A 27,045-nucleotide genomic window follows, 5' to 3' on the forward strand; every position below is an offset into this window, starting at 1 on the left:
GGGGATGGCCCTACTGGAGGGTCCTGATCTATAACTCTGGGACTTGTAATGGAGGAGGAGGGACCAGGATATGGGTGCTTTCTGGATATAGGTGGAAGCTTCTACAATACACATTCTCTCCAGAATAGCCCTGTTGAGTTTTGCATTCAGACCTTGCTTTCTTGCAGGCTCTTGGACCCTGGCCAGGCCTTTTCTGTGTTGTTACTTCCTCTCTTCTGAACTCTCTTATACTATTTTTCTACTGTTCACATGGCATGCTGTTGCCTCATGAGCATACCAACTTGCTTTTAAAACCAAACTCAGGACCTCCTCTATTCAACTGGAAAAAGAAGCAAGTTAGCTAATAAACACAGTTAGGGTCTACCCAAAATTTCTTATGATAGCTCTTATGATATCTCTCAGCTGGGTTTGTACTTCATGCCTCTTGGGTGCCAGACATTCTTTTAGGTATACTGATCCTCCAGCTGGCCTCCCTCTCCAGTATTGAGGGTCATTCCTATGCATTTCTCTTGAACCCAAGCCTTAGAACTCACTGTCCTTTGCTCCCAAATCCCACTGGTATTTGTAATTTTAGTTCCAACCCTCCTACTCAGAAGCAGCCTCCACTCCTTGCTATGATACTGTCACCAGGCATGAACCATTAGCAGATCCTGGAGTATTGCCACAGAGTTCTTTCGTATCACTTGTTGCTGGAATGTACCAAAGAGCTGTGTCTGAGTTGCTGTTTCATAGTCTTTCTGGGTCTAGTAATTTTCAGAGGATATTTTAAAATTTTCTTCTCCAAAGCATGGCAGTTTTGTCTTTCCTTTCTTTGGTTCACTTTTCATCCTTTCTCCTTCCTATCACATTGGCTAGGGCCCTGGAACAGTGTTACTTAACAGTTACGTCACTGTGGTAGGTACCTTTCATTTCCCAATGAGCCCATATTATATTTGAAGATATTACATTTTATTATTAGTCCAGCTGGGTTGGTAATTTTTTGACATCATTTATTTATTTGAGTGAATGAGAGAGTGGGGGGTGGGAATGTGTACATGCACAAGGTCAGTGAAAACTTATAGGAGTTGGTTCTCTTCTTTCATCATATGGGTACTGGGGATCAAATTCAGGTGGTCCTTTACCCACTGAGCCATCTCACTGGTCCCTGAATTTTTTTTTTTTTAAATAATGAGTTTGAGGGGCTAGAGAGATGGCTCAGTGGTTAAGAGCATTGGCTGCTCTTCCAGAGGACCTGAGTTTAATTCCTAGTACCCACATGGCAGTTCACAACTGTCTATAACTCCAGTTCCAGAGGATCCAGTGCCCCACACGGATATACATGCAGGCAGAACAACAAACATTAAAAAATTTTTAAAAAAATCATGTCGGACGGTGGTGCACACCTTCAATCCTAGCACTTGGGAGGCAGAGGCTGGTGAACCTCTGTGCGTTCGAGGCCAGCCTGGTCTACAAGAGCTAGTTCCAGGACAGGTAGGGTTGTTACACAGAGAAACCCTGTCTCAAAAACAAAAATAAATAAATAAATAAAAAATCATTACAAAATTGGGTGGATAACTATTGAGTGATGTTTTTCCAGCGCTTATTGACATGGTTGTACTCCTGTTTCCTGCAACATAATGGATTTTCTTGTGCTCCTGGATTCCATCTTAGCTGTGTATAATATTTTTCAATGCATTGCTGGCTTTGATTAACTGTTGTATTATTTATTTTTATTTAAAAACTCTTGATTATAGACCAGGCATGGTGGCAATGCCTTTAATCCCAGCACTCAGGAGGCAGATGCAGGTGGATTTCTGTGAGTTTGAGGCCTGCCTGCTCTACATAGAAAGACCTGTCTTAAAATTTTTTAAATTATTATTGTATGTATATGTATAAGTGCATGCTACACAGTGGATGTGGAGGCAAGAGGACTGAGTTGATTTTCTGCTTCCGCTGTCTGGGTTCTAGGGATTGAACTCAGGTTATATCAGTCTTGGCAACAAGCGCCTTTACTTGCTGAGCCATCTTGGCAGCCCTAAAATTGATGATCCCCTATTCACTTGGTATCCTGAAGATTTGCTGGACTCCTTGCATAAACTTTTTGTGAGATAGGTTCATTTTATTACATTTTTGCACATGTCTATGTGGTTTACATGCCTGTATGTATCATGCATGCTCATGTGTATGCATACAGTGTGGAGGTCCAGGTTTTATGTTGTGACTCTCAATCACTCTCCACCTTACTGAGGCAGGGCCACTCAATTGAACCCAGAGCTTGCCAATGTAGCTAGTTTAGCTAGTCAGTTTGTGCTCGGATTTTTTGTCTTCATCTAATGAGAGCTGGGCAGGCCACCATGGTCATGAGGTTCTAAACTTTAGTCCTCACACTTGTATATCAGACCCTTTAACCGCTGTGCCATATTCCCAGCCTCAGTTTCTCTATTGAATGTGAATACCAGACCATTCCCTTTTTTTGTTTTTTATTTTAAACTTGTAATGCTTGTCTTTATTTTGTTCCTTATATTTTGAAAGTGAAAAGAAATAGTATTGAGTCAGTTCCTTTTTTATGTTTTTAAATATCTGTTCTATATATTTACAAGCCTTAAGATTGCTCTAACGATTTCAGTGGTATTCAGGATATTTCCAGGGTAGTACGTTTTTTGAACAATTCTTGGATTTTTCTAGTCCACAGTACTTCCTTCTGTTCCGAGGTTATGTATGTTTTGATTACTAGTGTGATTTTTAACTTTTCGAAGTTATTTCTGACCTGGGTACCAAAGAATAGTCTTAAGAAATAGTGCTGGTAGCTGTTAGTCCAGACTTGAAGATTTATTTTAATAAAAGTCTTTATTTTTTGTTTTTAATCAATCTCCTCTCTTATTTCTGTGACACTCAATTCAGGCATGTGTGGTAGGTAGCCCTTGGAGATTTCCTGCCTTTTTCGTCATCTTTCTCTGTGCAGGTGGATGGGCAGCAGGCATGTCTATTTAGGATGTCTGAAGCAGACCACCTGCTGGCGGTTGACCGCCCTTCCTGGGCACTGAGTTCTCTCACATCTCCCTCCTTCCCTGTCATCTTTAGAGTCTGTCTGCTTCACCCAAACTAGATGTCTTCTCACTTGATCAGGTGGAGGGTAGTTGTGTAGCGTGGAGACTTCAGACTGCTGCTGCTCCTCCTGCACCCTTGCTGGCTCTTGTTCCAGCTTTCCTCCCTTGCGCCTGCCCACTTCGTGCCTCATCATTTCTTTTCTTCTGGGCACTCATTCCGTAGTACGTGATACAATTTACTGTCTACTTCTCAGTAGAGGATCAGCTCCTTAGAACATGACAGTGTCTCTCACCGATACACAGAAAGGCCCTGCTGGAATTTTTACCCAGGGCTGCTTTACCTGTGCACCTAGCATTCCACGGAGTAGCCCATCTGCTGAGTGGCAAGCGTGTCTTTAGTGAATGACATGCAGTGTTTCTTCTTTACAGTGGAACTTAGTCCCATTACACCTGGTAACTGAATGCCGCCTTCTGTTGCCCAGTGGTGTTTCTCTTGTTCACTACAGCCGTCAGGCTTGAGGGACTCTCTGGTTAATCTCAACATCAGGACTGACACTTGTCTACCAGTGACAGTTTTCTTTATTTTCTCTACTTTTTAGATTTATTTCATTCTCTTGGGTGTGATATTGAGTATTGTGGGAACACTTGCTGTTAAGACTTCTTTTCTCCAGTGGCCATTGCTCCTCAGGCCCTCCAGGGATCCCCATCTGTCCCGTCTTGCCCATAATAGGCAGGTAGAAATTACCAGCATTTCTGTTTGTCTGCTGCCTCCTCCCTGTCTCCTGTTGCAGGGACTTCCTACAGGGACTTGTTCTTTCATGACTGTGGTCTTGTGGGAGGGAGAAAAGTGTAAGCCAGTAGTGGGCACCAGGTTTAACAGATGATAGAGATATGCTCTCCTTCTCCCGTATAGGTGGTGGTGAAGTTTATTAAGAAGGAGAAGGTTTTGGAGGATTGTTGGGTTGATGATCCCAAACTTGGAAAAGTTACTTTGGAGATTGCAATTCTGTCCAAGGTGGAACATGCCAACATAATCAAGGTAGGTGGTGGTTTTCTGTGTGCTGACACCCTCATGTTGCTTCTCTAACATTAATTTGTTTTTTGTTTTTTGTTTTTTTTTTTTTTGTTTTTTTTTCGAGACAGGGTTTCTCTGTGGTTTTGGAGCCTGTCCTGGAACTAGCTCTTGTAGACCAGGCTGGTCTCGAACTCACAGAGATCCACCTGCCTCTGCCTCCCGAGTGCTGGGATTAAAGGCGTGCGCCACCACCGCCCGGCTCTAACATTAATTTGTTGATTGGACATATTTCTAAACAAAACTAGACCCGGTCTTGTCTCTTTCAGGTTCTGGATATATTTGAAAACCAAGGGTTCTTCCAGCTAGTGATGGAAAAACATGGCTCTGGCCTGGACCTCTTTGCTTTCATTGACCGCCATCCCTGCTTGGATGAGCCCCTGGCTAGTTACATCTTTCGACAAGTGAGAGCGGGCCAGGGCTGTGCGGGTGGATGTGGGGTTGGGTAATTGAATCCTATGCCTGCAAGGGTCAGTCTCCACAGTGAGCCAGTGTTAGCCTTCAGCCTTGGGGTTTATGAGGTAAGATGCATACTTTGAAGAGAGAGTTGTATGACTGAAGTAGAGAAAGTGAAGTTGGAAGGAATTATCAGGGAAGTGTATTTTAGTGATTAAAGTTTATTCATATCTGCATATTATTTTTGTGCGAGTCACAAACATTAAACAACAAAGAGATCATGCTGGTTCTGACCCTGTGCCTTTGATATGAATCTGTGTCCTTACCAATCATGAGACTTGTGTGTAGCCTTAACCACCTAAGGTGCGCAGTTGAAAACACTGGTGACTGCATGAAAAGACTGTTGGGATTAAATCAGAGATCACGTAAAGAAGCATGAAGATTGCAATTTGAGCTATCCCATGTTACAAAGTTTGTCTTGATCTGTTTTGTATTGAAATGTGTGTGGATCTTTGCTCACTTGCTGTTTCATAGACATGGAAAAGTGATCAGCAAATCTGGAAGGCATCTGAGAACAAGAGGAAAGCAGGGCAAAGACAGTGACTCTTGTTTTGAGTACCTAGAAGGCAGTGGTTCCTGCCTCGGTGCTCCCAGAAATGTGTGGATCATTTATACTTGTCCTTTAATTAGTTCCTGAAAGGGATGTGATTCCTAGTGAAAGCTTCTTTAATTTACAGTTCTTGAGTGTAGTAAGCTCCTCAAAGCTTTTTGGGTTTCTGAAAGCTTCTCGGACTCTGCGCTGTTTTGGCCACTGTTGCCAAAAGACTGCTCCACCACTACTCTCACACTTCTTCTTTTTTTTAAGTTTGTTTGTTTTTATTTTTTCTGTGCATTGGTGTTTTGCCTTGGGTATTGGGTCTCCTGGAACTGGAATTACAGTCATGAGCTGTCATGTGTGTCATATGGGTGCTGGGAATTGAACCCAGGCCCTCTGGAAGAGCAGTCAGTGCTCTTAACCACTGAGCCATCTCTCCAGCTCCCGTTCTTTTTTTTTTTGTTGTTGTTGTTTGTTTCTGTTTTTTTATTTTATTTTTGTTGTTGTTGTTGTTTTGGTTTGCTTTTCAAGACAGGGTTTCTCTGTAGCTTTGGAACCTGTCCTGGAACTAGCTCTCATAGACCAGGCTGGCCTTGAACTCACAGAGATCAACCTGCCTCTGCCTCCAGAGTGCTGGGATTAAAGGTGTGCGCCACCACTGCCTGAGTAGCCCCACTCTTACACTACTTATTGTAAGATTATACGTTGTTTTTCCTTCTTCCCTCCCTCCCTCCCTCCCTTCTTCCCTTCCTTCCTATTATCTATCTGTTTATCATCCATCCATCCATCAGCACTGCTACTCGGGGATCAGCACTGTGGGCAGCTATATGGATACAGCAGAGCTGGGACTTGTGGAAAGGAAGAATGAGCTCAGTACAATTTAGTTATAGTTGTTTTATAGTCTTGTTAAAAACATGGCTTCTAGCCAGGTGGTGGTGGTGCCTTTAATCTCAATTTGGGAGGCAGAGAGGTAGGTGGAACTCTGTGAGTTCGAGGCCAGTCTGGTATACAAGAGCTAGTTCCAGGACAGCCAGAGCTGTTACACAGAAAAACCCTGTCTGTCTCAAAAAACCAAAAAAAAAAAAAAAAAAAAAAAAAAAAGGTTTCTAACTAAATGTACAGTACATACCTAAAATTTCAGTACTCCTGATGTTATAGCAGGAGGATAGAGAATTCAAAGCCACTCTGGTCTACATAGCAAGATTCTCCCCTGACCCAAGTCTCCTGTTTAGATTCTAGCATGTATGCATGCATGTATGTTAATATATTAATGAATGTTCAAATATATGCATGCATGCATGTAATCATAAATCTATATGTGTAAATATACAGGCAAGTGTTTATAATGTATACTTTATTTTTTAATTGATTGAGCTTAGTTGACATGCCATTAACTATTTTTCTGATTCAAACATTTTTCATTTGGAAGTATAAAATTGTCTCCAAAGATGGAAATGATTGATGTCCAAGAAATCACTAAATTGATTGCTCTAGTTGGTATCCAAATTGTGGTGCAAATAGTCTTACTGAAGCCACAGGAAGCTTGCTTAGCAGACCTCCACTGTAAAGATACAGCATGCCTGGGCAGATATGTGTTAGAATGCCTGCCTTCCAGAGGCAGAGTGCTTATATACAACCTGCTTCCTGTGGAGCCACTTACTCCACATAGGGGTAGATGTGTTGACTGGGGAACACAGCACACAGAGGATTATCTGCTCCTGCTTTGACTTTAAACTGCTGTGCAAAACACTTTCCTTCCCTGTGAGCTGTGGTATCCACCATAGTGCATGGGTTCTTTGCATGTGATACCGACCAACAGTAATCCCTCAGTGGCCTACATTTTTCTAAGTACCTACTTGGTGGCCTGTCTTTCTTCTGACAAGTTATAGGGCAAGTGCCTGCTGGGAGGCTCTTTTGGGTCAGTAATAACAGAGATGTTATGAGGGATGAGTTACTTGCTGTTGGTTGCTGGCCTGTGCTAGGCACAGTGATGGACTCACAGAACAGCTGTGCCTCCTGTTTATGCAGAACCATATCTCCAGCATCCAGGACTATGCACTGGAGAATGGTTTTTTTCCTTTGCTGTTGTTTTAATTTTTTTCTTCCTAATATCTATTGTAAATGCCTTTTTGCTTGAATTGCTTTTGAAGTATTCTCCTGGCCTCTGATTCCAGCTGGTGTCTGCTGTAGGATACCTGCGCTCCAAAGGCATCATCCACAGAGACATTAAGGATGAGAACATCGTGATCGCCGAGGACTTCACAATTAAGTTGATAGATTTTGGCTCAGCTGCCTACTTAGAGAGAGGCAAACTATTTTATACTTTTTGTGGGACAATCGAGTATTGTGCACCTGAAGTTCTCATGGGAAATCCGTACGTATCACATGATCCTGGAGTTTACCCTCCTCCTGTCTTGCGTTGTGCCCATAAATGTTGTGATTTTAGGAAGAAGTGGTTTCAGTTTGGGGTGCTTTATTGAGTAACGAGGGTAATGTTCTGGAAAATCAGTGTGCAAAAGGCAGGAAGCTGGAAGATGGACAATAGGGGTCGATTCCACCATTTCAACTTTTGATTGGAGTTTGATGATTCAGAAAGTTAGAAAAATACAAGATAAAGAGGAAGGTCTCAAAAGCTGGAATGCTCTGAGTGACTCCTATAACTTGCTGTACTTATTGAATATCAGGAATAATTACTTCAAGGCGTTATCTGTCTGTTTATATAACAGTGGGTTTCTTTATGTAGCAGTCCTGCTATCTTGGAACTCACTTTGTAGATCAGGCTGGCCTTGAATTCACAGAGATCCTCCTGCCTTTGCCTCCTGAGTCTGGGATTAAAGGCATTCACCACCACCGTCCAGGTTATTTATTTTTATTTTGTTCATTCATTTATTTATTTATTTATTTACTGGTTTTTTGAGACAGGGTTTCTCTGTAGCTTTGGAGCCTGGAACTAGCTCTTGTAGACCTGGCTGGTCTGGCACTCACAGAGATTCACCTGCCTCTACCTCCTGAGGGCTGGGATTAAAGGCATGCAATACCACTGCCCAACTTTATTTTTATTTATGTATATGTGTGTTTTGCCTGCAGGTGTGTCTGTGTAGCATGTTCAGCCTGCAGGTGTGTCTGTGTAGCATGTTCAGTGACTGCAGAGGCCAGATAAGGGTTTTTGATTCTGTCCTGGGTAATGTTTTGTCAACTTGACACAAACTAGAGTCATTTGGGAACATTAATTGAGCAAATGCTCCCACAAGATTGGCCTGTGGTCAGGCAAGCATGTGGACCACTTTCTTGATTAATGATTAGATGGGCTGGATGGTGCTACTCTTGGCCAGTGGTCCTGGATACTATAAGAAATCAGCCTGAGCAAGCCATGATGAGCAAACCAGTAAGGAGCACTCCTCCATGGTCTCTTGTGAGGGTTTGAATGAGATTGGCTCTTCATAAGCTTGTGTTTGGATACTTGGGCCCCAGTTGGTGGAACTGTTTGGGAAGGACTAGGAAGTTTGGCCTTTTTAGAATTGCTGTGTCACTAGAGGCAGACTGAGGTTTCAAAAGACTAGCATCCTTCACACTTAGCTCTCTCTATCTCCTCCTTGCATCAGGACGATGTGAGCTCACAGCATGTTGGGTAGCTTTTGCTCTTCACCATTAGGTACTCTAGCCCTCTGAAACTGTGAGCAATCAAAAGCTTTCTTTTATAAGTTGCCTTGGTTATGGTATTTTATCATAGCAATAGAAAAGTAACTAAGACACTTCTGCTTCAATTCTTGCTTCCAGGTTCCTTTTTGAGTTGTTGTCCTGACTTCTCTCAGTGGTAGTTTGTGACCTGAGACTTAAGATGAAATAAACCCTTTCCTCCCCAAAGGGTTTGTGGTCATTGTGTTTTTATCACAGCAGTAGAAACCCTTAACTAATAAATTGGTGCCAGGTTGTAGGGTATTGTTGTGACAGACCTCATCATGTGTTTTTGGAAGGATTGTGGTGGATTGGACTTTGGACTGGAAAGACATTTGAGTATTCAGAGCTCAGTGAACTGTTCTGTGGGAGCTTGGAAGTTAAGAATGTTGAGAATCATGCAGACAATGAAGGCCTAGCTTAGGAAGTTTCAAAGTAAAGTTTGAGAATTCTTTAAAAACTCTATGGGGCTGTTTGATAATTTGAATAAGCATCTGGTTCTGGTCAGCTCGAGCTAAAGAATCAGCAGTGATTAAAAGACCAGTACCACCAAAGTGAAACATTGGCTTTGGTGGGACAGTCTGTTCAGATGGGGCTGAAGAATCAGCTGTGATTAACAATAGACCAGCATCATTGAGGCTAAATCTTCTGGAAGATTCCTCAAGGTCAGTACACAGAAGCTGTGGTTCAGAGGGGACCAGTGCTGACTTCTGACCTTGGGCCAGCAGCCAAACGTGGCAATATGTAAGAGTCTCCCAAGTGGTATTGGTATTGAAGACACGAAGAAGTCATGGAGAATGGCTGAAGCTTGGCGCCTTAAGAGATCAGGAGAGGCCATTGGTGAAGGGCCAGCATTAGTTTTAGTTAAAGCCCTAGGAGTAATTTGGAGAGAAAGCTGTAGGAGAGAAATTGAGGCTTGGCACCATATGGCAGGGTTAGAGTCCCAGAAGAAAGCCCAGATAGCTATTATTAAAGGTGAGGTCTATGTAGAGTGGAGACCCCAACATTTTAGAGATGCTAGTACCATAGGATGGTCTTCAAGGATAGCAGTAAGAGTGGAGTGGAGGTGAAGCAAGCTGGGTGTGCTGTGGGTGCCAGCGCTGGAGAGGAACTGTACAAGCTCTTGGGAGCCCAGAAGACCGTGAGTCCCAGACATTGAACACGGAGTTAGTTATACTGTTGGAGTTCTGATTTTCTTTTGATTTTATTGAGACTACTCTGGTTCTTTCCTTTCAGTGTAAGAAAGTCATATAACTTATTTTTTGTTTTACAGGAGCTCATGGCTAAGAGACATTGGGATTTTAGAGAGATTTGCATATTTTAGGGAGATTTTGAATGCTTTAAAGAGACTCAACTTTTAAGGACTGTGAGACTTAAAAGCTGGAATGTCTTATATTGTGATATTGGTATTAATATGAGAACTTGGGATAAATAAAAAAAATGTTATGGTTTAATAGTAATGTTTGGTGTTTTAGGTTAACAAATAGTCAGTTGTCCTGGCTAGTTTTTTTGTCAACTGACACTAGAGTCATTTGGGAAGGAGAGAACTTCAATTGAGAAAACGTTTCACCAGATTGGTCTTTGGAGTATTTTCTTGATGATTGATGTGGGAGGGCCTAGCTCACTGTGCAGTGTGCTTCCCTAGCTGAGTGGTCTGATTGCATAGGAAAGCAGGCTGAGCAAGTTAGTCAGCAGCACTCATCCTGACTAGCTTTCAGTTCCTGCCCCACATTCCTGTCTTGGCTCTCCTGATGCTGGACTGTGACCTGTAAGACAAACTCTTTCCTCCCCAAGTTGCTTTTCATAGTGTTTATCACAGGAATAGAGACCTAACTGAGACAGAACCTCTTGGGCTGGAATTACAGACAGTTGTGAGCTGCTCTGTGGATGCTAGGAATGAACCCAAGTTCCCTGAAAGAGCAGCCAGTGCTCTTACTGTGGAGTCATCTCTCTAGTTCCAGCAATCAAAAGCTCAATAATAGTGTTGGGTGGCTATTAGAAGGCCCAATAGGAAGATTGAGAGCAGGAGGAATGATGTGAAGGAACTGTTGGGGCTCAGATTCTTGGCTCTGAGCTCGGGGAAACAGGCTCTGGGGATAAAGGCTGAGTTTGTTGCTCTGTAGTTGGGGAGTCTGTGGGCAGCAGGAGCCTGACCTGAAATGACCTCTTTTCTTGGGACGTGAGAAAAAGAATTGAAATGAAGCTCATTGCCCACATGTGTAGGGACTGCATAGAAATTGCTGATAGTGGTTTGTGCTGTCCATGCAGGGATTGTGGTCTTTGCTACACACTAACAGGTGTGTCTGTATAAAGTAACTTTCCTTAGTCTTTTCACACAATGGTATCTTCCTCTTCTTTATGCACAAATCTTAGTCAGGTGTCTCAGGAAGAGTGGGTAGTTAGAGGGACAGAATGTTTAGCTCTGTGTGGTCTTATAGAATAGTGTGTTGAGTCAGTAGAGAGGCATGGTCAAAACTGGATTTCACATTAGGCCTGATCAGGTCCTGGTTGTCTGCTCAACCACCATCCTACCTTGTGTGAGAAACCTTCAGCAGTGGGGTTAGGGGTGACCAGGACCCAGGCCTGTGTCTTCTCAGGGCACCTTTTCAAGTCACAGTCAGAAAGTGAATATTGATTTAGCTTTCATTGACTCCTGGAGCTTGGTCTCCTTAATCCGCTGTAGCCACCCCCCCATGCTGGGCTGGCCCTTGTGTGCAGCAGGACGAGGCTGTGTGCTACTAGCAGAGAGTGAAGGGGGCAGGGAAACTTTCCCTTTTGGAGTCTCTGTGTGTTCAGAGCTACCATAGCAAGGTGTTGAAGGGACTGTAGTTTCTCTTCAGATCTGATTTGGTTGTCCCTATTCCCGGTGAGTGTCCTGCTCTGGTACCCTCCTGTAGTGGTTGAAATATAGGCAACATTGAAGAAGAGCTACATGTAAACTGGCTCACTCTGCATGCTTTGTATGACTGGGTGTTCCACACCCAGGCTATGACGCTTCCATTTCAGTACTTAGCCATCTGCGGCAAGTGCCTTCCCCATGTGTCCTGTTTACACTGTGCTTTCTGCTCCCTGGCCATCCTTTACAGTCAGGTGTGCTGGTCCTACTTGTGGACCTCTCGGTCAGGACCTTGTCTCATTCTGCATGCTTCCTTCCACATTGCACACACATGTCCATCTCATCAGGCAAAAGGCTTTCTGAATCCTGATTCCAGATTCTTTCTGTAAGAACTTTTTTCTTCCTTCTTGTTTTTATATTGTTCTTCCTCAGGGGTCGGCAAACCATAGGCAACCTTTAGACAACTACCTGGTGTGGCTGGTAGCATGGTGAAGTTAGGATAACACCTCCCCTCCTCCCCCAGGCCTAGTCTTCCAGGCGGCCCTAGTTCCTGATAAACTCCTCCATCCTACCGTTCATTTCTCTGACCCCTCAGCTGTCACTAAACTTTGTTCTCTTGTGTTCCTCCTGTTTGATTTGACTTTAGGTGCCCCTTTCCTCTCACCACATGGTCTTTCCGTAGGGTGTACCACCACTTGTTCTGATGTTGCCTGTGGCCCCTGTTGGCCCTTACTGCCACCAAGTTGTGACTTGCTCTCTGGTCCTCTACTCTCCCCGCCTCTGGGAATCATCCCCCCTTTTCCGGGTCAGTTAGAGTGTCTCTTGCTTGAGGCAGCCCTGTGTGGACTGTGAGAATGCAAGTCTCTGACTGGGGTTGGAAAGCTCTGACATTCAGAGTGGGGCTGACTCGGTGAGCTTTGTACTGAGTGCTCTTGGTTCCTCCTTGCAGCTATAGAGGGCCAGAGCTGGAGATGTGGTCTCTGGGGGTCACTCTCTACACGCTTATCTTCGAGGAGAATCCCTTCTGTGAAGTGGAGGAGACCATGGAGGCAGTCATTCACCCCCCATTCCTGGTTTCCCAAGGTGAGCATGAGCTCCAGGTGGTGAGTGATGTCATTGCCTGAGAACTCAACATTTTGTTTCTGTCTCCTCTTTGTCTATGCTGATTAGTTCTTTTATCATTTTTATTCTAACATTTTGATCTGAGCATAATAATTTTAATATGACTCAAAACATTTTGGTAATTTTTATTAGTGTCCCTTGGATCTTAAAGGCCCTCTTGAAAGTGATATTTTGCAGTCAGTAAGCTTGTCTGTGGGAGCATCTATGAGATCAGGCATTTAACTTAAGCCAGGAGCCACATTTGTGAAGGAGGGTGGTGTCAGTACATGGGGAGACTTGACCCTCAGAAGCTCACATAGAAAATGTCAGTCATACCATGAGCCCTGTGAGCAATTGTGACAACAAGTGGTAATTTGTGTCTGTAATGAAGGCCCAGGGGTCAAGTGGACTTTGGCTTTCTAAGCTTGGAGCAAGTACCTCAGGAGCCTGGATCCTGGAGGAGCTCATGGAGTGGGCAGATGCAGTCAGGTGTCAGCTGGAGCCCCTTCTACTCTAATATCCTGTGGTCCCACAGCACTCACTCACTGGGAGGACCCACATGATGACAGATTTTCAGTCTGTGTCTTAGCCTCTGCTTAGGTCAGACACCTCTGTCTGTTCTCAGAAGTCCAGATAGGGCCTGAACCAACAGATGACCATTCAAAGTAGCAGGAGCTGAAAGTCTTGAGTAAAGGTGGTGGCAAGTTCAGTTCTCAGTGAGGCCTCTTTTCAGCTTGTGGATGGCACCTTCTTGCTGTGTCCTCATAGTGAAGATGGAGAACCAGTCTTTTCTACCTCTTCGGACACCAACTCCAGTCTTTCTCCCCACTCACAGCTTCCCCTAACACCTCCTAGCACCCCACTGCTCTGCACCATCTCATTAGGGGTGAGCTCTTCAACACACAGACTTTGGAGGGACATATCAGCCACAGCAGCCTGGAAGAGGATTTTAGAGCTTCACTAGTGGGTCCCTGCGATGCAGCTGTTTCTGTGGTGTACTGCTCTGCTCCGTGGCTGCTCCATGGCTTCTCATTACACAGCTGGGTTCCTGCTGATGTGGCCCAGAGGCCCTGGCCAACGCATACACACACTTGGAGGAGACAGGGCCCAAATGCAGATTGAGGTTGGGCTCCTGCTAGAGCTCAAGCTGCCTTCCCTCAGAATGATCTGGGGTGCTTCAGTTGCCTGCCACCTTCCCTTGTATGTCACTCTCATCCTCAGCCACTCACAGCCAGAGCTCGTGTCATCATTAGGGTTTCCATTGCTGAGATAAAACACCATGACCAAAAGCACCTTGGGAAGGAAAGCATTTCAGCTTACTAGTTACACATCACAGTCCATCATGGGGGGAAGTAGGAATGAAACTAAAACGGGGCTGGAACCTGGAGCTGCTGCTTGTTAGCTTGCTCCTCATAGCTTGCTCAGCCTGCGCCCCTTCCTTCCCTCTTCCTTTCTCTCTCCTTCCTTCCTTCTCTTATTTTATTTGAGGCAAGGTCTCTGTGTGTATCCCTGGCTATCCTAGAACTCTCTTTGTAGGTTGGCTTTAAACTCACAGAGATCCGCCTGCCTCTTCCTCCTGAGAGCTAGGATTAAAGGCGTGTGCAACCACCATCCCGCTTCAATCTGCTTTCTTCTACCACCCAGGACCACCAACCCACGGGTGGCACTATCTACAGTGATCTGAGCCCTCACTTCAATCAAGAAAATGTCCCACAAGCCAATCTGGTGGTGGCATTTTCTCAATCGCAGTTCTTTCTTCCCGGTTAACTTTGTTGTTGTTGTTGTTGTGGGGGTGGGGTGGGGTGGAGGGTTCGAGATAGGGTTTGTCTGTGTTGCATTGGAGCCTGTTCTGGAACTATATAGGCTGGCCTCAAACTCAGAGATCTGCCAGCATCTGCCTCCCAAGTGCTGGGATTAAGGGTGTGCGCTACCATTGTCTGGTCCAAATAAATTTTGTGTCAAGTTGACATAAAACTAGCCAGCACACCTTGAAATCAGACCACCTGAGGTTTGATTGAGCTGGATCTCAACTTCCACGCTTCCATTTTGGAGGTGATAGATTTATAAAGGTATTCTCTGACAATACCAGGGCAGGCCCTCAAGCCCTAGGACTCCAGGCTGCTTCCTTGCTTTGTGAGAGGTTCTGTGAAGCAGGACACCCTGAAGTCTGAGATGTGTTCCATTTGACTTGGCTTGGTTCCACCTGTGTTCTTTATGTCCTTAGAACTTATGGCTCTTCTGTCTGGGCTGCTGCAGCCTTCCCCTGAGCAGCGGACCACTTTAGAGGAGCTGATCCTAGACCCCTGGGTGACACAGCCTGTGAACCTTGCTAACTACACCTGGGAAGAGGTGTGTCGGACCAACCAGCCAGGTGAGAAGTCTCAGCCTCCCCTCCTCCTGCCCTTTTGTTTGGGATGGGAAGGTGACTAGGCCTCCTTCCGGGATAAGGCTTCTTCCACCACACTGTCCTAGTTACATATACCAGAATCTGTGGCTGGTCTGAAAAATGGGGCTTGACTGTGTAGAGACCCTTAGGTGCCACTTGGGTGTGGCTATGGACCTTAGAGGGAGGATAAGTTCTTTTAGTAACCTTGGCCGGGAGAGATGAGGATGTAGTAGTAGAAGAGTCAGCTGGTTGACTAGTCCCAAGAGGGGTCAGAGTACAGATGCTGACCATGATGCTGAGGGGCTAGACGGGGCATCATGTCTCTTCAGAAAAAGACTCCCTAGCTTCAGAGCTCCTGAGGAACCAGGCTGGAGATTAGCGCGTGCATCTGTGCGCACTCATACACAGTATCTCAGCAGGATCTATACCTCTAGAATATTACCCTGTGGTTTCAGAATCCACTGCCTATCCTCCCCCAATTCTGTTGTTCCTAAACAAAGTATTTTAGAATCTTATTGTTATGTTTTCTTGACCCTTTAGAAACTGGCCTGTTGTCAGCTGCAAGTTTGGAGCTTAGGAGCAGGAGTCCAAGTGAAGTGACTCACACAAAGGATTTCAGTGGACCTCCTGCTCCCAGGGAGGCTCCTGGCGACGAGCACTGCCTGCATCCCGAGGATCCATCTCTGTCAGTCAGCTGAATGAAAGCTCTCTCCTGCTATTTTCTACTTGATTTGGGAAATTGTATGGATTTCAGGGCTTCCTACGAGGAGAAAGAAATTGTGAAGAACTGGGATGAATTCCCCTTCTACAGATTTCTGTGCAAGTGCTAAAACAAGCTTGCAATACTATATATATATATATAGTATTTAGGTTTTAGGTTTATGAAAGACTTGTAATTCATTTTTTTATAACCTTGAAAAAAAGCATTCTAGTGTTCAGTTACTTTGTATTATTAAAGGACTTTAACTTGTGAGCCTCAGACATGAGGAATATTTCAATTCTCTGTTTTGTTGTTTTGTTCTTTGCGTGTAAGCTTGTGAGACAGGATCTTACCACTTAACTGTGGCTGGCCTTGAAGTCCTAGAGATCTGCCTGCCTCCTGCATGATAGGATTAAAGATGTGTGACACCATGGCCAGTTCTTTCTATCTGAGAGTGTGTGTGTGTCTTTCCCACTGACTTGGTATCTGTGACAATGGTGTAGAGTCCATAGAGTTGGCTAGACAAAAATGACCAGAATATTTTCTTTCTTGAACTTTTTCCAAATTAAAGCTACTTAATTAGTTAAGTTACCCTGTCTAGGACTCTATGGGACATGAGAGGTACTGGTTTTCTTCGTTTTTCCATTTCTGTACCCCACTTAGCACGGCTAAAAGAGCAATCTATCCTGGTTTACTCTGGGACTTTAGGCCTGTCAGCCATCTGTCAACCCATAGTATCCTCCCAGCACTTTCAGACATCCCGTGTCTGGCCCAGCTCTACTTCGTCTGTGTGAAAGGCTCTCGGTGAAGGGTGTCAACTCGACTGTGACTGAGGGTTTCCAGGCCCAGTCTCCAGAAGTTGGTGACATTTTAGCTTTTGATTTCAGATGAGCTGTTTCTTAGAATGAAACAAATGTTTTTCCTTGTAGTCTTTATTACACATAGAGCACAAGATATTACAGATTTTTTTTCAGACAGTGTAGTAGGGCTGAGGATGCAAAATGCAGCTTTCTAAGAACCATTTCTATATTAGAAAAAAAAAATAAAGCTTTTTGTTATAGTCTGATGGCTTATGGGTGTTCTTTGCAGGAAAACAAAACCAAACAATACAAAAGCTCTCAAAACCTTGGAGACTAAGGTTCTGAGTTGGCAGCTGATAATTTTCCCTCTTGGAATTTCAAAGTTTGATTCAAGATGCAAAGTTTTGTGAAGACTAAAGATCCTGCCAGACTTTGACAGCAGCCCTGTGTTCTAGCCATCACTTTGTTCCAGTGCTGGCTGACTGATTCAGGTTCCTAGATTATTTTCAAGAAGTTGGAGTGGCATAGGGTTTTCTTAGGCTTTCAGTGTGAAGGCCTAAATGATGTTTATTTAGTTAGAAAGTTAAGACAAAAGAAAGTTTTACGCAGATTGCAACTTTCCTGTCCTTTTATACAACCCAACCCTTCTGTCAAAAGATATGTTTAAATACTTCAGCCCTAGGTCAGTGTGTAGCACAAAGCAGGAATATGTTTATTGATGTATCAGCCTGATCCCTTTTTTCACACAAGAAGCCAATAAACCAGGAAGAAATAAATATAATAATGACTTACGAGTGGTGGGATTTAGGCAGCTGTGAGAACACAGCTTTTTATCTCTTACTGTTCTCTCTTTCTAAAAGGTTCCCAGGCTTTTTGCCCAAACAGGTCTAAGATGCAAATTTAATGCATGCAAATTTGTATGGAACATTCTAGTGCCTCATCTTTATGGGAAATCAGACCTCTGTGCTAAGAGAGCTCTGTTGTTTATAAGTGAAAATATGCCATTGTTCCTATCATTTTGTTACTTGGGCCATGTATTTTTTTTAATGGCAGACATCTTCTCTGTGTGTACCTATGTGAGTTTATATATGTATTACATACTGGGTTGTTACAGTTGGGTGTCCTCTGTAACTTTGAGGCTAGGTCTCTCCCTGTACCTGGACCCACATTTCTTTTTGGCTAGATTGTCACTCAGTAAGTCCCGTTGATCCTCCTGTGTCCTTCCCTCTCCGTGTTGGGATTAAAGGCATGCATGGGGTCACACCTGGATTTTTATGTGGGTATTGGGATCTGAACTGCAATCCTTATGCTTGTGCTGCTAATTGCTGAGCTAGCTCTTCAGTCTCTAAAGACTGGCTTCTTTTGGTGTGTGTAGCCAGGTATTCACGTTGAACACAGAGTTAAAAAACAAAAACTTATATGGGCATGTGTGTCATTGTGTGTGTGTGTGTGTGTGTGTGTGTGTGTGAAGGTAGACATTTGTGGAGTGAGTTTGTTCTTTTACACTTTTACATGGGTTTCTAGGATCAAACTCGGGCATCAGACTGGTGTGGCAAGTATCTTAATTGCTGAGCCATCTTGCTGACCCTAAACATGCATTTTAAAACAATACAATTTACCAAATACCTTTATCTAGGTCTGGATCCAGCTTACTATTTCAGGAAGAATTTGGGGCTGTCCTGAGAAGTTATTGCTGTATTACAGTGTCCACCAAAACCAGTATTCACTTCAAAGGTGAGCTTGGGAGCATGAATTTTGGTTGCTCCAAAAGAGATTCCACTGTGGGTGTAGTTAGATGAAATATTATTAGCTACAGAACAAAGTCATAATCAAGGCATTTACCGGACACATTGATTGATAGGGATAGAGATAGGAAGGTGACTGCAAAGACATTTACCTACAGTATTTTAGGTGTTAACTAATTATATGATTAGCTTTTGGATTGGTGAGAACCAGTGGTGGTCTAAGAATATATTTTAAAGGCCTTCATAGTCACAAAACTGTTTAGTTGGACAGTGAATGAATTTCAAAAAGGCTAAAAGATAATCCATGATAATTTGATTCTGGTCTGCGACATCCTAACTCCACAATTACAGTTAGGTTATTTGACCTTATAGAATCTTCTTTAAAAATTTATTTACGTTTTTTTTCTTTTCATTTTACATCTCAACCACGGTTCCCCGGTCTTCCCTTCACCCAACCTCCCACCCACTCCACTCCTCAGAAAGGGTGAGGTTTCCCATGGGGAGTCAACGAAGTCTGGCATATCAAGTTGAGGCAGGACCAAGCCCCTCCTCCCTGAATCGAGGCTGAGCAAGGTATCTCTCCATAGGGAATGGGCTCCAAAAAACCAGTTCATGCACTAGGGCTTATAGAATTTTTAACACCTGCTTCGTTTTTGTGTTCCGTCTCTCCCGGCGCGCCTGTAAGTGTGGTTTACGACAGGAAATAATGGTGTGAACTTAGCTTCTCCCGTACTTGGAAGGGCAGTTGAGAAACCCCTGTGGTCTTGCTTGTTCCTGGCAGAGCACAGCCGAGGGAAGCTGCATCTGCATGCCGCGGCGCCGGGAAAGAGCCCAGGGGATTAAAAGCTTGGCCGCGGAACAGAGGAACGCTGGCTCCAAGGATTGCGGCGGACACAGACCGGAGGACGGACATTGTGGGCCAGGAAGGACCGCCCCTTCCGGCGATCCAGTTACGTTCGCCGCTGGGGCTCCATGGCTGCTCTAGGAAGGCGGGTGAGATTGCCATAGGTCCGGGAGTCACAGCAGCCGCGGGCGGGACGTGCAGGAGGCCCTGCCGCAGGTTATTTGTGACCACGTCCGGCCGCTTTGTGGCAATAGCGCTCCCGGGTGGTGTGTGCATAGACAGCCTGGTCCTGACATGAGCCACTGGCTTCTATGGAGTTTCGGCTAATGTGGCGGCTATGGGCTTAGGAGACCTGGACCACCATGGCGGAGAGAAGGGAGGCGGGTCGTGCTAGAGAGGTTTTGGAGACCAGTCTGGCGGCCATCGGATGCCTAATTTGTTATGTGTTAGTTAGTCCCAGACACCGAGAATTGACAGACTCCTGCCCAGGAATATTTTTCCTTTAATGAAAGGTAGCATCGAAACAATTATCCTTTGTTGGAATAAGTTTAGGTAGTGCATCTGTCTGGTGGCTTGTCTGCGGTTCAGAATTTTCAGCCAAATATTAATGAATAGGAGTCCTCCATAAAGCTCAGAGTATTGGCTGTGCCGGGCTCCTATATCTTCTATAAGTGCTGTCATCTATATGTTAATTTCCTTCTCTGGAGACCTTTTAGGCCCAGGGGTTTTACAGATTGTTTACCAAAACCGTTAGCTTTTATGGGCCAAGGTCCAAAATACTCGCGCCCTGTGATCTTGTGATAGTTATTATCCCGAGGTGGAACTAATTCTATTTTGGCTCTGTCTTACAGGTTCCTGACTGGCACCGACTAATGACCTGCTCCTGGACCTGTTTGTCCAGGCAGACCCCTCATCTCAGAGACCGTAAAAGGATGGGTCCTTCTTTGTTTTGCAAACTGACTACAGTACCCAGTGGAGAGAACCTTCAAGAGTCCTCCTGTGTTAGACCGAAAACGTATGTGCAGGAACCAGAGTATAGGACACATATTGTTCGGTGTCTTCATGAGGAGCAGAAGACTTTTGTGGATCCTAAGTCCACGGAGCTTGCAAACGTCATCAGTTCCCTCCAGGACATGGGTTTTGATGAAGCCCACATTAACATCTTGCTCAATATACAGCCAAGCGTCCATCCTCAACAGCTGCTGGACATAATTTCAGAATTTCTACTCTTGGGATTGCACCCAGAACCTTTATTTATGGCTTTGAAGAAAAGTCCACAGTTACTGAAACTGTCTCCATTGCAAATGAAGAAGCGGTCCAGTTACCTGCGGAAGCTTGGCCTTGGAGAAGGTAGATGAAGCAGCAGACTTTGTAGTGTGAGAGGAGTCGGAGTTAGTGAAAAAAATAGCCTGCCTTAGTCCAGCCTTCTGATATTGTGACATGACAGGTCATATACAAATGTGTTAGGTTGCATTCCTAGCTATCCTGGGATGCATGTGGTCTGTGGGCTAAACACACCTTAGTAAGGTGAAGTGAGGTTGGAAGGTTCTCCGAGGAGATGTGTGATGGGCCCTCTGCAGAAGGTGTTGTAAGAGGTATGGGGGGAGATTAGTCAGGAGGAGAGAACCAAGGCCAAAACAAGTCCCATGTGTTCTGTTCATTGAGGTCTCGAGCTCCAGAACAGTGGGAACATGAAGTCTGTTTTTGGATGCTTAGAGTTGCTATGTGGTAGTGATATGTGTATGCATATGGGTGACCACTGCAAAAACATCCTGTACAAAAATTTAGACCTGGTGGTGCCAGGTTCCTGGAGAGCTGCAGAGTGGCCTCCTGCTAACTGTTGTCATTCCTCTGGAGAAGGGAGATGGAAATCTCCAGTGATGTCTACCCATTTGACCAGTTTTTATTTCTTTTTATTATTGACTGTTCCTGGTAAGACTTTTACCACCCAAGTAGGGGAGGCTTAGAGTCCACTGTTTGGTACCTCTGTAGGCCTTCTCTAGAAGATGAGCAAAAAAGAAAAAAAGGTTTTCCTGTAGTGTCTTCTGAGTCTAAGCTCAGTATTGAAGCACAGCTTGAGAGATGAAAGCAAAGTGCACACCTTGGCTGGGCGTGGTGGCTGGGCATGGTGGCACGTGCCTTAAATCCCAGCCCTTGGAAGCCAGAGGCAGGCGGATCTGTGAGTTCTAGGACAGCCCCAACTACAACCCTGTCTCAAAAACAAAACAAAAGAAACAAAAAACAAAAATAGCTTGCCCTTTGGAAATTCCTCTTCACACAGCAGTCAAGCAGAGACAGTGACCAACTATGCTGTTGGGAAAAATAGTTAATAGTCTAAGTAGTTTTTAAGTTTCCAGCTATTAAATTTGCCAATATTCCTAAGAAAATTGGTCCAACTACTAAAAGAAGACCATTTACTCCACCTGTCTGGGACAGCTCCTGTTTATAGCAGTTGTCTGGATACAGTTACTAATGTGGCTCACGAGAGGACACTCGGAGGCCAGGTTAGGGATGTAGTGTGGGCTGCTGGATCTGAGAGGACGTGTTTCCACGGTGCTTTATAGAAGGCAGAGTCTGAAGTCAGCAATCCTATGAAGGGAGGTGATCCTTCTGTGTGTATTGTATCTGTGAGTGTGTTTGGTAGCACAAGTTCCGGGGCTTACATGGATGCCATGAGACAACTTTGAGAGTCAGTTGTCTGCATCCACCGTGTGGGTCCTGGAGACTGAACTCAATTTATGAGGTGTGGTGGCGGGCGCCTTTACCCACTGACCGACCCGTCTACCAGCCCCTAACTATTGTTCAGCCCTTGGCTTTCCAGAATACCTGAAGTTACATGCTTTTCTTTTCTTTTCTTACTATCCTACAGGGAAACTGAAGAGAGTGCTGCACAGTTGCCCTGAGGTTTTCACCATGTGCCAGCGGGACATTGATGGTGTTGTGAGGGTCCTCAAGGAGAGGTGCATGTTCACAGCACAGCAAATCACTGAGCTTTTACACAGGTGCCCAGGAGTTCTTCAGGCGGACCCCAGTGAACTAGAGTACAAATTCCAGGTGAGAATGAGTGACTAGACTCTTGACTTCAGATTTTTAAGTTGAGTAAGGTCAGCTTTGTGGACAAGAAGCCTCTGAGTAGAGCTCAGAGCTTCTGTTCTAGAGCAGTACAGCTCAGTTCTTTTCTCCCCCCAAAGCAAACCTGTCATTCTGCTTTACTTCCTTGACAGAGAGGGACCTGGCCCCATTCCAGGTCCAAGTAGGTACTCTGAAATAACTACTATTGAGAAAGCTAAAACTTTCCCACCCTTAGAGTGAGTGGGGGTTTGGAGAATGTGACAGCAGATGTGACAGGTAAGGTCAGAAGCACCTGTGCAGCTGGGAAGGGTGGTACACTCCTTCAATCTTAGCTCAGGAGGCAAAGGCAGGTGAACCTCTGAGTTTAAGGCCAGCCTGGGCTATGTAGAGACCCTGCCTCAAAACAAACAGACAGACAAATGAAAACCCTTGTGCCAGCATGAGGACCAGATTCTGGGGACCTGTCAAAATTGAATGTGCAATGCCCCAGCACCCCTGTGGGGGAGTTGTGGGGTAGAGACAGGCGAATTCCTGGAGGCTTGTAAACCACCTAGGCTGGCCTTTGGCCTTCACAGGCATTCTGTAACATACTCAAATAATTGTGCACTCATACATTTTTTAAAATTCCAAAGCATCTTTGGGTTGGATTTTTCTATACTCATAATTTTTGTTCCCCTGTTTAAAGAAAACTTAACACACCCATTTGTTTTCTGCAGCATTTTTCTCAGCATGAATTTTGAAATGCTTTGAAAACTGTCAGACTTCACACAAGTGTTGGTATTAGAGAGTAGCTACAGGCAATTCTTTTCTAATGTTTTTGGACCAAAGTTTGTTTTGAATTGAACGATAGGCTTTAAGGTTCTCTACATAAATTCCTAAACATCTTTGTATCTTCCAGTATGCATATTTTAGGATGGGACTTAAGCATCTGGACATAGTCAAGAATGATTTCTTACAGTATTCAATAACCAAGATCAAGCAGAGACACATGTACCTGGAACGCCTTGGACGGTACCAAACCCCTGATAAGAAGGGACAGACACAGATCCCTAACCCTTTACTGAAGGACATTCTCAGGGTTTCTGAAGCTGAGTTTTTGGCCAGGACAGCACGTTCCTCTGCCGAGGAGTTTGAGGTTTTTAAAAAGCTCTTGGATAGAGAAGAAGAGGAATCTGAGAGCCATGCATCGGAGGAAGAGGAGGAGGAGGAGGAGGAGGAAGATGAAGAGCAGCTGTGATGGAGGATGGGACAAAAGGGTCCAGAGATGCCGGAGATCATTCCCGTATTCTCAAAGCTTTGGGGCGATCACCTGGATCTTCGAGCATTTTTTAATACTAACACTGGTCATTTGATAGAAAAAAGAAAGAAACTGTTATGATCCACTGTAGATGTAGGTACATCAAACCAAATAGGAGATGCTTTGTTGCAATCTAGTGGCTTCTTTGGAGGCCCACTACATCCTAAATAAAGGACTCAGCTGTTAAAATCCAGGGGATGCCACCCATCCAAGTTTGGTATCTTTTTCTCTGTTGAAATACGTTGGTGTTAATTCTGAAATCGTGTAGAGAAAGAGGTGCTTTCCGGCTCAAGAGTCGCTACGTGTTTCCTTGTGGTAGTAAAGGTAAAATCATGAGAATGTAACATGAGGGTAGTATGTCATAGCACTTTATTTTATGAAAACAAGTAGCAGGTTTTCCACAAAATAGTCATGTTTTTAATCCGACATTTCACGGCCCTCTAACGCGTTCAGTGTACAGCAGAGTGAAAGGCGTTGGTTAGTAATGTGTTTAGTTTTGCAGTCTTTGGACTAGCAAAACCTTCTTCTCATCTGTGAGATGCTGACCCTTCCTGCTTGGGCAAGCTGGCCTTCATGTGGGTTCCTGGCTAATAGCCACTTCAAGGCCTGGTTCTTTGGCCCTTTAGCCTGTGCTGCCATAGTGAACGGGCTCAGAACCAGCACTTCAGGGGCTGTGGGTGGTCTCTGAGGGACTTCCCTTCTGCCTTCTCTGTGATAGATGGAGAACACAGACCCCAGGTCTGATTTTGGTTTGTTGTAGGGATCTTTCAGATACCCTGGCATGGATATCACCCTGGGGAGCACAGTGAGTGTCTTGAGTGCTGTTCAGTACTGGTGCTGGCATGAGGTAAGCTCTGAGGAGAGGCCTGGTTTGATGGAGCTAAGGCTCAGAGGATTGAGGCCTCCTAGGAAGTTTTCCTTCCTCAGGAAACCGCACAGGGCTGGTGATGCAGAAAGCTTTTTTGATGGTAGAGCCAAAATCAGAAATGCTTGGTAATATTTTTTTTTCTACTTAGTGACATTTAATAGTCATGTGAAATCCCTCTATGGGTCTTGTGTTTCCTATATAGACAGAACCCAATGCATACATGGGGATGCCCTGGTTCTCAAGATATCTGACAATCTTTGGAGATTTTTCTGTGTGTCAGGGCCCTGGGATCTTGAGAGTAGACGCCAGCAAAATACCCTCCCTTGCACTGCACATGAATGATCAGGTCCACAAAGCAGTGTCCCAGCTGAGAAACTGCTCCAAGACCTGGCCCAGTAAAGTACTGTGACCGTACCACATTTGGATGGTAAATGGGCTTGACATAATTACTTCTGTCTAAAGTAGAGATCTTGCTGGATCTGAGGGGTATTTTGTGAGGGATCAGCACCAAGGCGCGGAGGCTTTGGACTCACCTAGAGCCTGACTTCAAAGAGAAGAGCATTCACAGAGAAAAGCCGTCATCCCAAGACTCCCATGCAATCAGAGGTCTGTGAGGCAGGCCAACCCCTGGCAAGGCCCTGTCTTTGCCTGTTGGACTCGTGACACAAAGTAAGACACAGCAAGCCGTCCTGTCTACCTCCAGCAGCCCGAGGGCAGTAGAGAAGGGAGATGCCTCGTGGCTGTTCTTGGCCATAGACAAAGCTCTTTGAGAACAGTGATGCTCGTTCTTTGCTGCTCACTCTTCTACTTTGTGGCACTGAAGTGACCTCCACTGTCCCTGAATGTAGGATATTTGGCCTTGGGCTCCATCAGAGCTAAATAGAATGCTAACCCTGAGCTTAATTAGGTGTCTGCTCATCCCGTGTTTGGATTAGCAAACGGTAAGCCCAACAACTCATGATTGCGTCTTCATTTTGGCCCCCAAATAAATCTTTACACCTTGTCAGTCTTCTGATTCTATTGTGACATTTCCCAAATGGACAGTGACTGTTTTGGAAGGACACACATCTGCTTCCGAAAGACGTGTGAGAAAGCAGAGGCATGTGTGGAATGTTACCACAACTTCCTCAGCATCAGCAAGTCTGTCTCCCCTGGGAAACACTGGAAGGATTGTGTGCCAGCTCCACACTCTGCCTTCAGTGGGCTGGGTCCTGTCTGAAACATAGGCTCCAACTGGAAGTGGGAATGTGGCAGGGTTGGCCTGGTGGGTGAGGCTCCTGAGGTCATTACTATAAAGGTTTCATCTACGTTTCCAGCGATGTCACTTGGTCTTGCTAATGCTGTAGCTTCTGTAGCGGGATGGTGGCAGGTCTCACTGTCGCATGGAAGTTGACATAGATGTTTGTGGAGCTGGTCTCTGAGCCCTGTCTTTGGCCCCCCAGGTCTCTGGAGACAAGCCAGTGTGAGTTTTTGACATGAAAAGGAAAAAATTGCATAATGCACAGGCTCAGCAATATTTGGTAAAAATAAATGTTTTTCTTCAAAGTACGTTTTTATGAACTGAGGAGAGGAGGCCTCTGGTTGGTACTGGATCTCCAGTCAGGTAGGCTCTGTTCTCGAGGGATCTTTTTTCCAACCTCACTACAGGAGAAGGCAGCTGCTTAGAGCCTTGTTGAGAGTAGAGTGGAAAACAGGCTGGGTGAAGTGTGTTTGTCTTTGTTGGCCAGACCATCTTGAGGCACGGATTACAAGACGCCTTGGGCCCTGTCTCCAGGAGCCTGCCCGCCCTGTGCCACTCTGTGCTCCCGTCAGTTGTGAACAGAGTAGCGCTTGCTGCTTTATGGTGGATGCATAGCTTAGGTTTCCGAGCAAGGATCTTGGCTCCTTTTCTTCTGTGACGTTCAGGGGTCTTCATGCCTTGATGGCAGCTTGTCCTTCAGGAGATGTCTTTCTGTACAGAAGACCGAGGTCTAGATCTAAGCCAGGTACTGCCAACTGTGGCCTACCGCTTGTTTCTGTGGATGAAGAGTTAATGGGATACAGCCATGCTGTCTGTCTGAGTTGGGTGGGTGCCAGAGAGGTCACGCCATCTGAAAACGCATTTGTCTGCCCTGCCAACTCCTGAGCTGTAGACCAAGTGTCTAAACTCTGTAGTAGTAGTGATTAGCATTTCTTAAGGTCAGTATAAACGAGAGGAGCAGGGTAGAGCTCCTCTGTTTCCATGTGGCCCTTTTTGCATCTCTTGTGAAAGCTGAGTCTTTTCTTCTTGAGGTTTTGAGGGTTCAAGAGACACTTCTCTGATGCTGGAATCTGGGGCGGTTTCCGAGCATAGAGAAGCACCACTGACCAAGCCTGCTAACCCAGGTAATTTGCACACTCACTGCTCACAGAGGTACTGGCTACAGCTGCACAAACAGCAGCCTGGGTTAAGATTGCAGATGCTTCAGGGCTTCCCTTGCAGGAATCCTTGGGTGTGCGGATCTGGTTGTCTATCTTCTAGAAATCTGAGGACAGAGGTCTTAGGGGAGACTGACTACAGCCAAGAACTTGTCTCCTGTCATTTTTAAGTTAGGTTTCAGACCTCATTTTTCTGCATCTTGAAAATTCTTGAGGTGGGCAGTGTTACCAGCAC

The 27,045-nt window shown here is 45.0% G+C and overlaps 2 protein-coding genes across 5 annotated transcripts in view; both read left to right on the forward strand.

Annotated features, from left to right (window-relative positions):
• Window positions 1-15,851, forward strand: part of LOC121433463 (PAS domain-containing serine/threonine-protein kinase-like) — a 35,369-nt gene extending 19,518 nt beyond the window's left edge. The window contains exons 12-17 of the mRNA XM_041631891.1: window positions 3,940-4,065; window positions 4,368-4,502; window positions 7,264-7,463; window positions 12,550-12,683; window positions 14,926-15,072; window positions 15,628-15,851. Of these exons, the coding sequence (XP_041487825.1) occupies window positions 3,940-4,065; window positions 4,368-4,502; window positions 7,264-7,463; window positions 12,550-12,683; window positions 14,926-15,072; window positions 15,628-15,785 (900 nt within the window). The 3' untranslated portion in view covers window positions 15,786-15,851. The remainder of the gene's footprint in view (window positions 1-3,939; window positions 4,066-4,367; window positions 4,503-7,263; window positions 7,464-12,549; window positions 12,684-14,925; window positions 15,073-15,627) is intronic.
• Window positions 15,852-19,301: 3,450 nt separating this feature from the next.
• On the forward strand, window positions 19,302-24,185 carry LOC121433341 (transcription termination factor 4, mitochondrial-like). 4 transcript variants are annotated; one of them, XM_041631706.1, is made up of 4 exons: window positions 19,302-19,325; window positions 20,028-20,526; window positions 22,046-22,230; window positions 23,147-24,185. In XM_041631706.1, the coding sequence occupies exons 1-4, from the start codon at window positions 19,305-19,307 to the stop codon at window positions 23,483-23,485; spliced, it is 1,044 nt and encodes a 347-aa protein (XP_041487640.1). In that variant the 5' UTR covers window positions 19,302-19,304; the 3' UTR covers window positions 23,486-24,185. The 4 variants fall into 4 exon arrangements, with proteins under 4 accessions (XP_041487640.1, XP_041487643.1, XP_041487641.1 ...); XM_041631709.1 differs by having other exon boundaries at window positions 19,314-19,392; XM_041631707.1 differs by lacking the exon at window positions 19,302-19,325 and adding an exon at window positions 19,336-19,843.
• Window positions 24,186-27,045: the final 2,860 nt, after the last annotated feature.

Source organism: Microtus oregoni, unplaced genomic scaffold (assembly GCF_018167655.1).
Source record: "Microtus oregoni isolate MIOR12 unplaced genomic scaffold, Mior012 000038F_ref0000394, whole genome shotgun sequence".
In the NCBI taxonomy this organism is placed as follows: Eukaryota; Metazoa; Chordata; class Mammalia; order Rodentia; family Cricetidae; genus Microtus; species Microtus oregoni.

Coding starts and splice junctions, on each gene's coding strand:
- LOC121433341 (XM_041631706.1), top strand. CDS start 19,305: ATGGCTGCTCTAGGAAGGCGG. Junction 19,326..20,027: donor TGGCTGCTCTAGGAAGGCGG/GTGAGATTGCCA, acceptor TCTGTCTTACAG/GTTCCTGACTGGCACCGACT. Junction 20,527..22,045: donor GAAGCTTGGCCTTGGAGAAG/GTAGATGAAGCA, acceptor ACTATCCTACAG/GGAAACTGAAGAGAGTGCTG.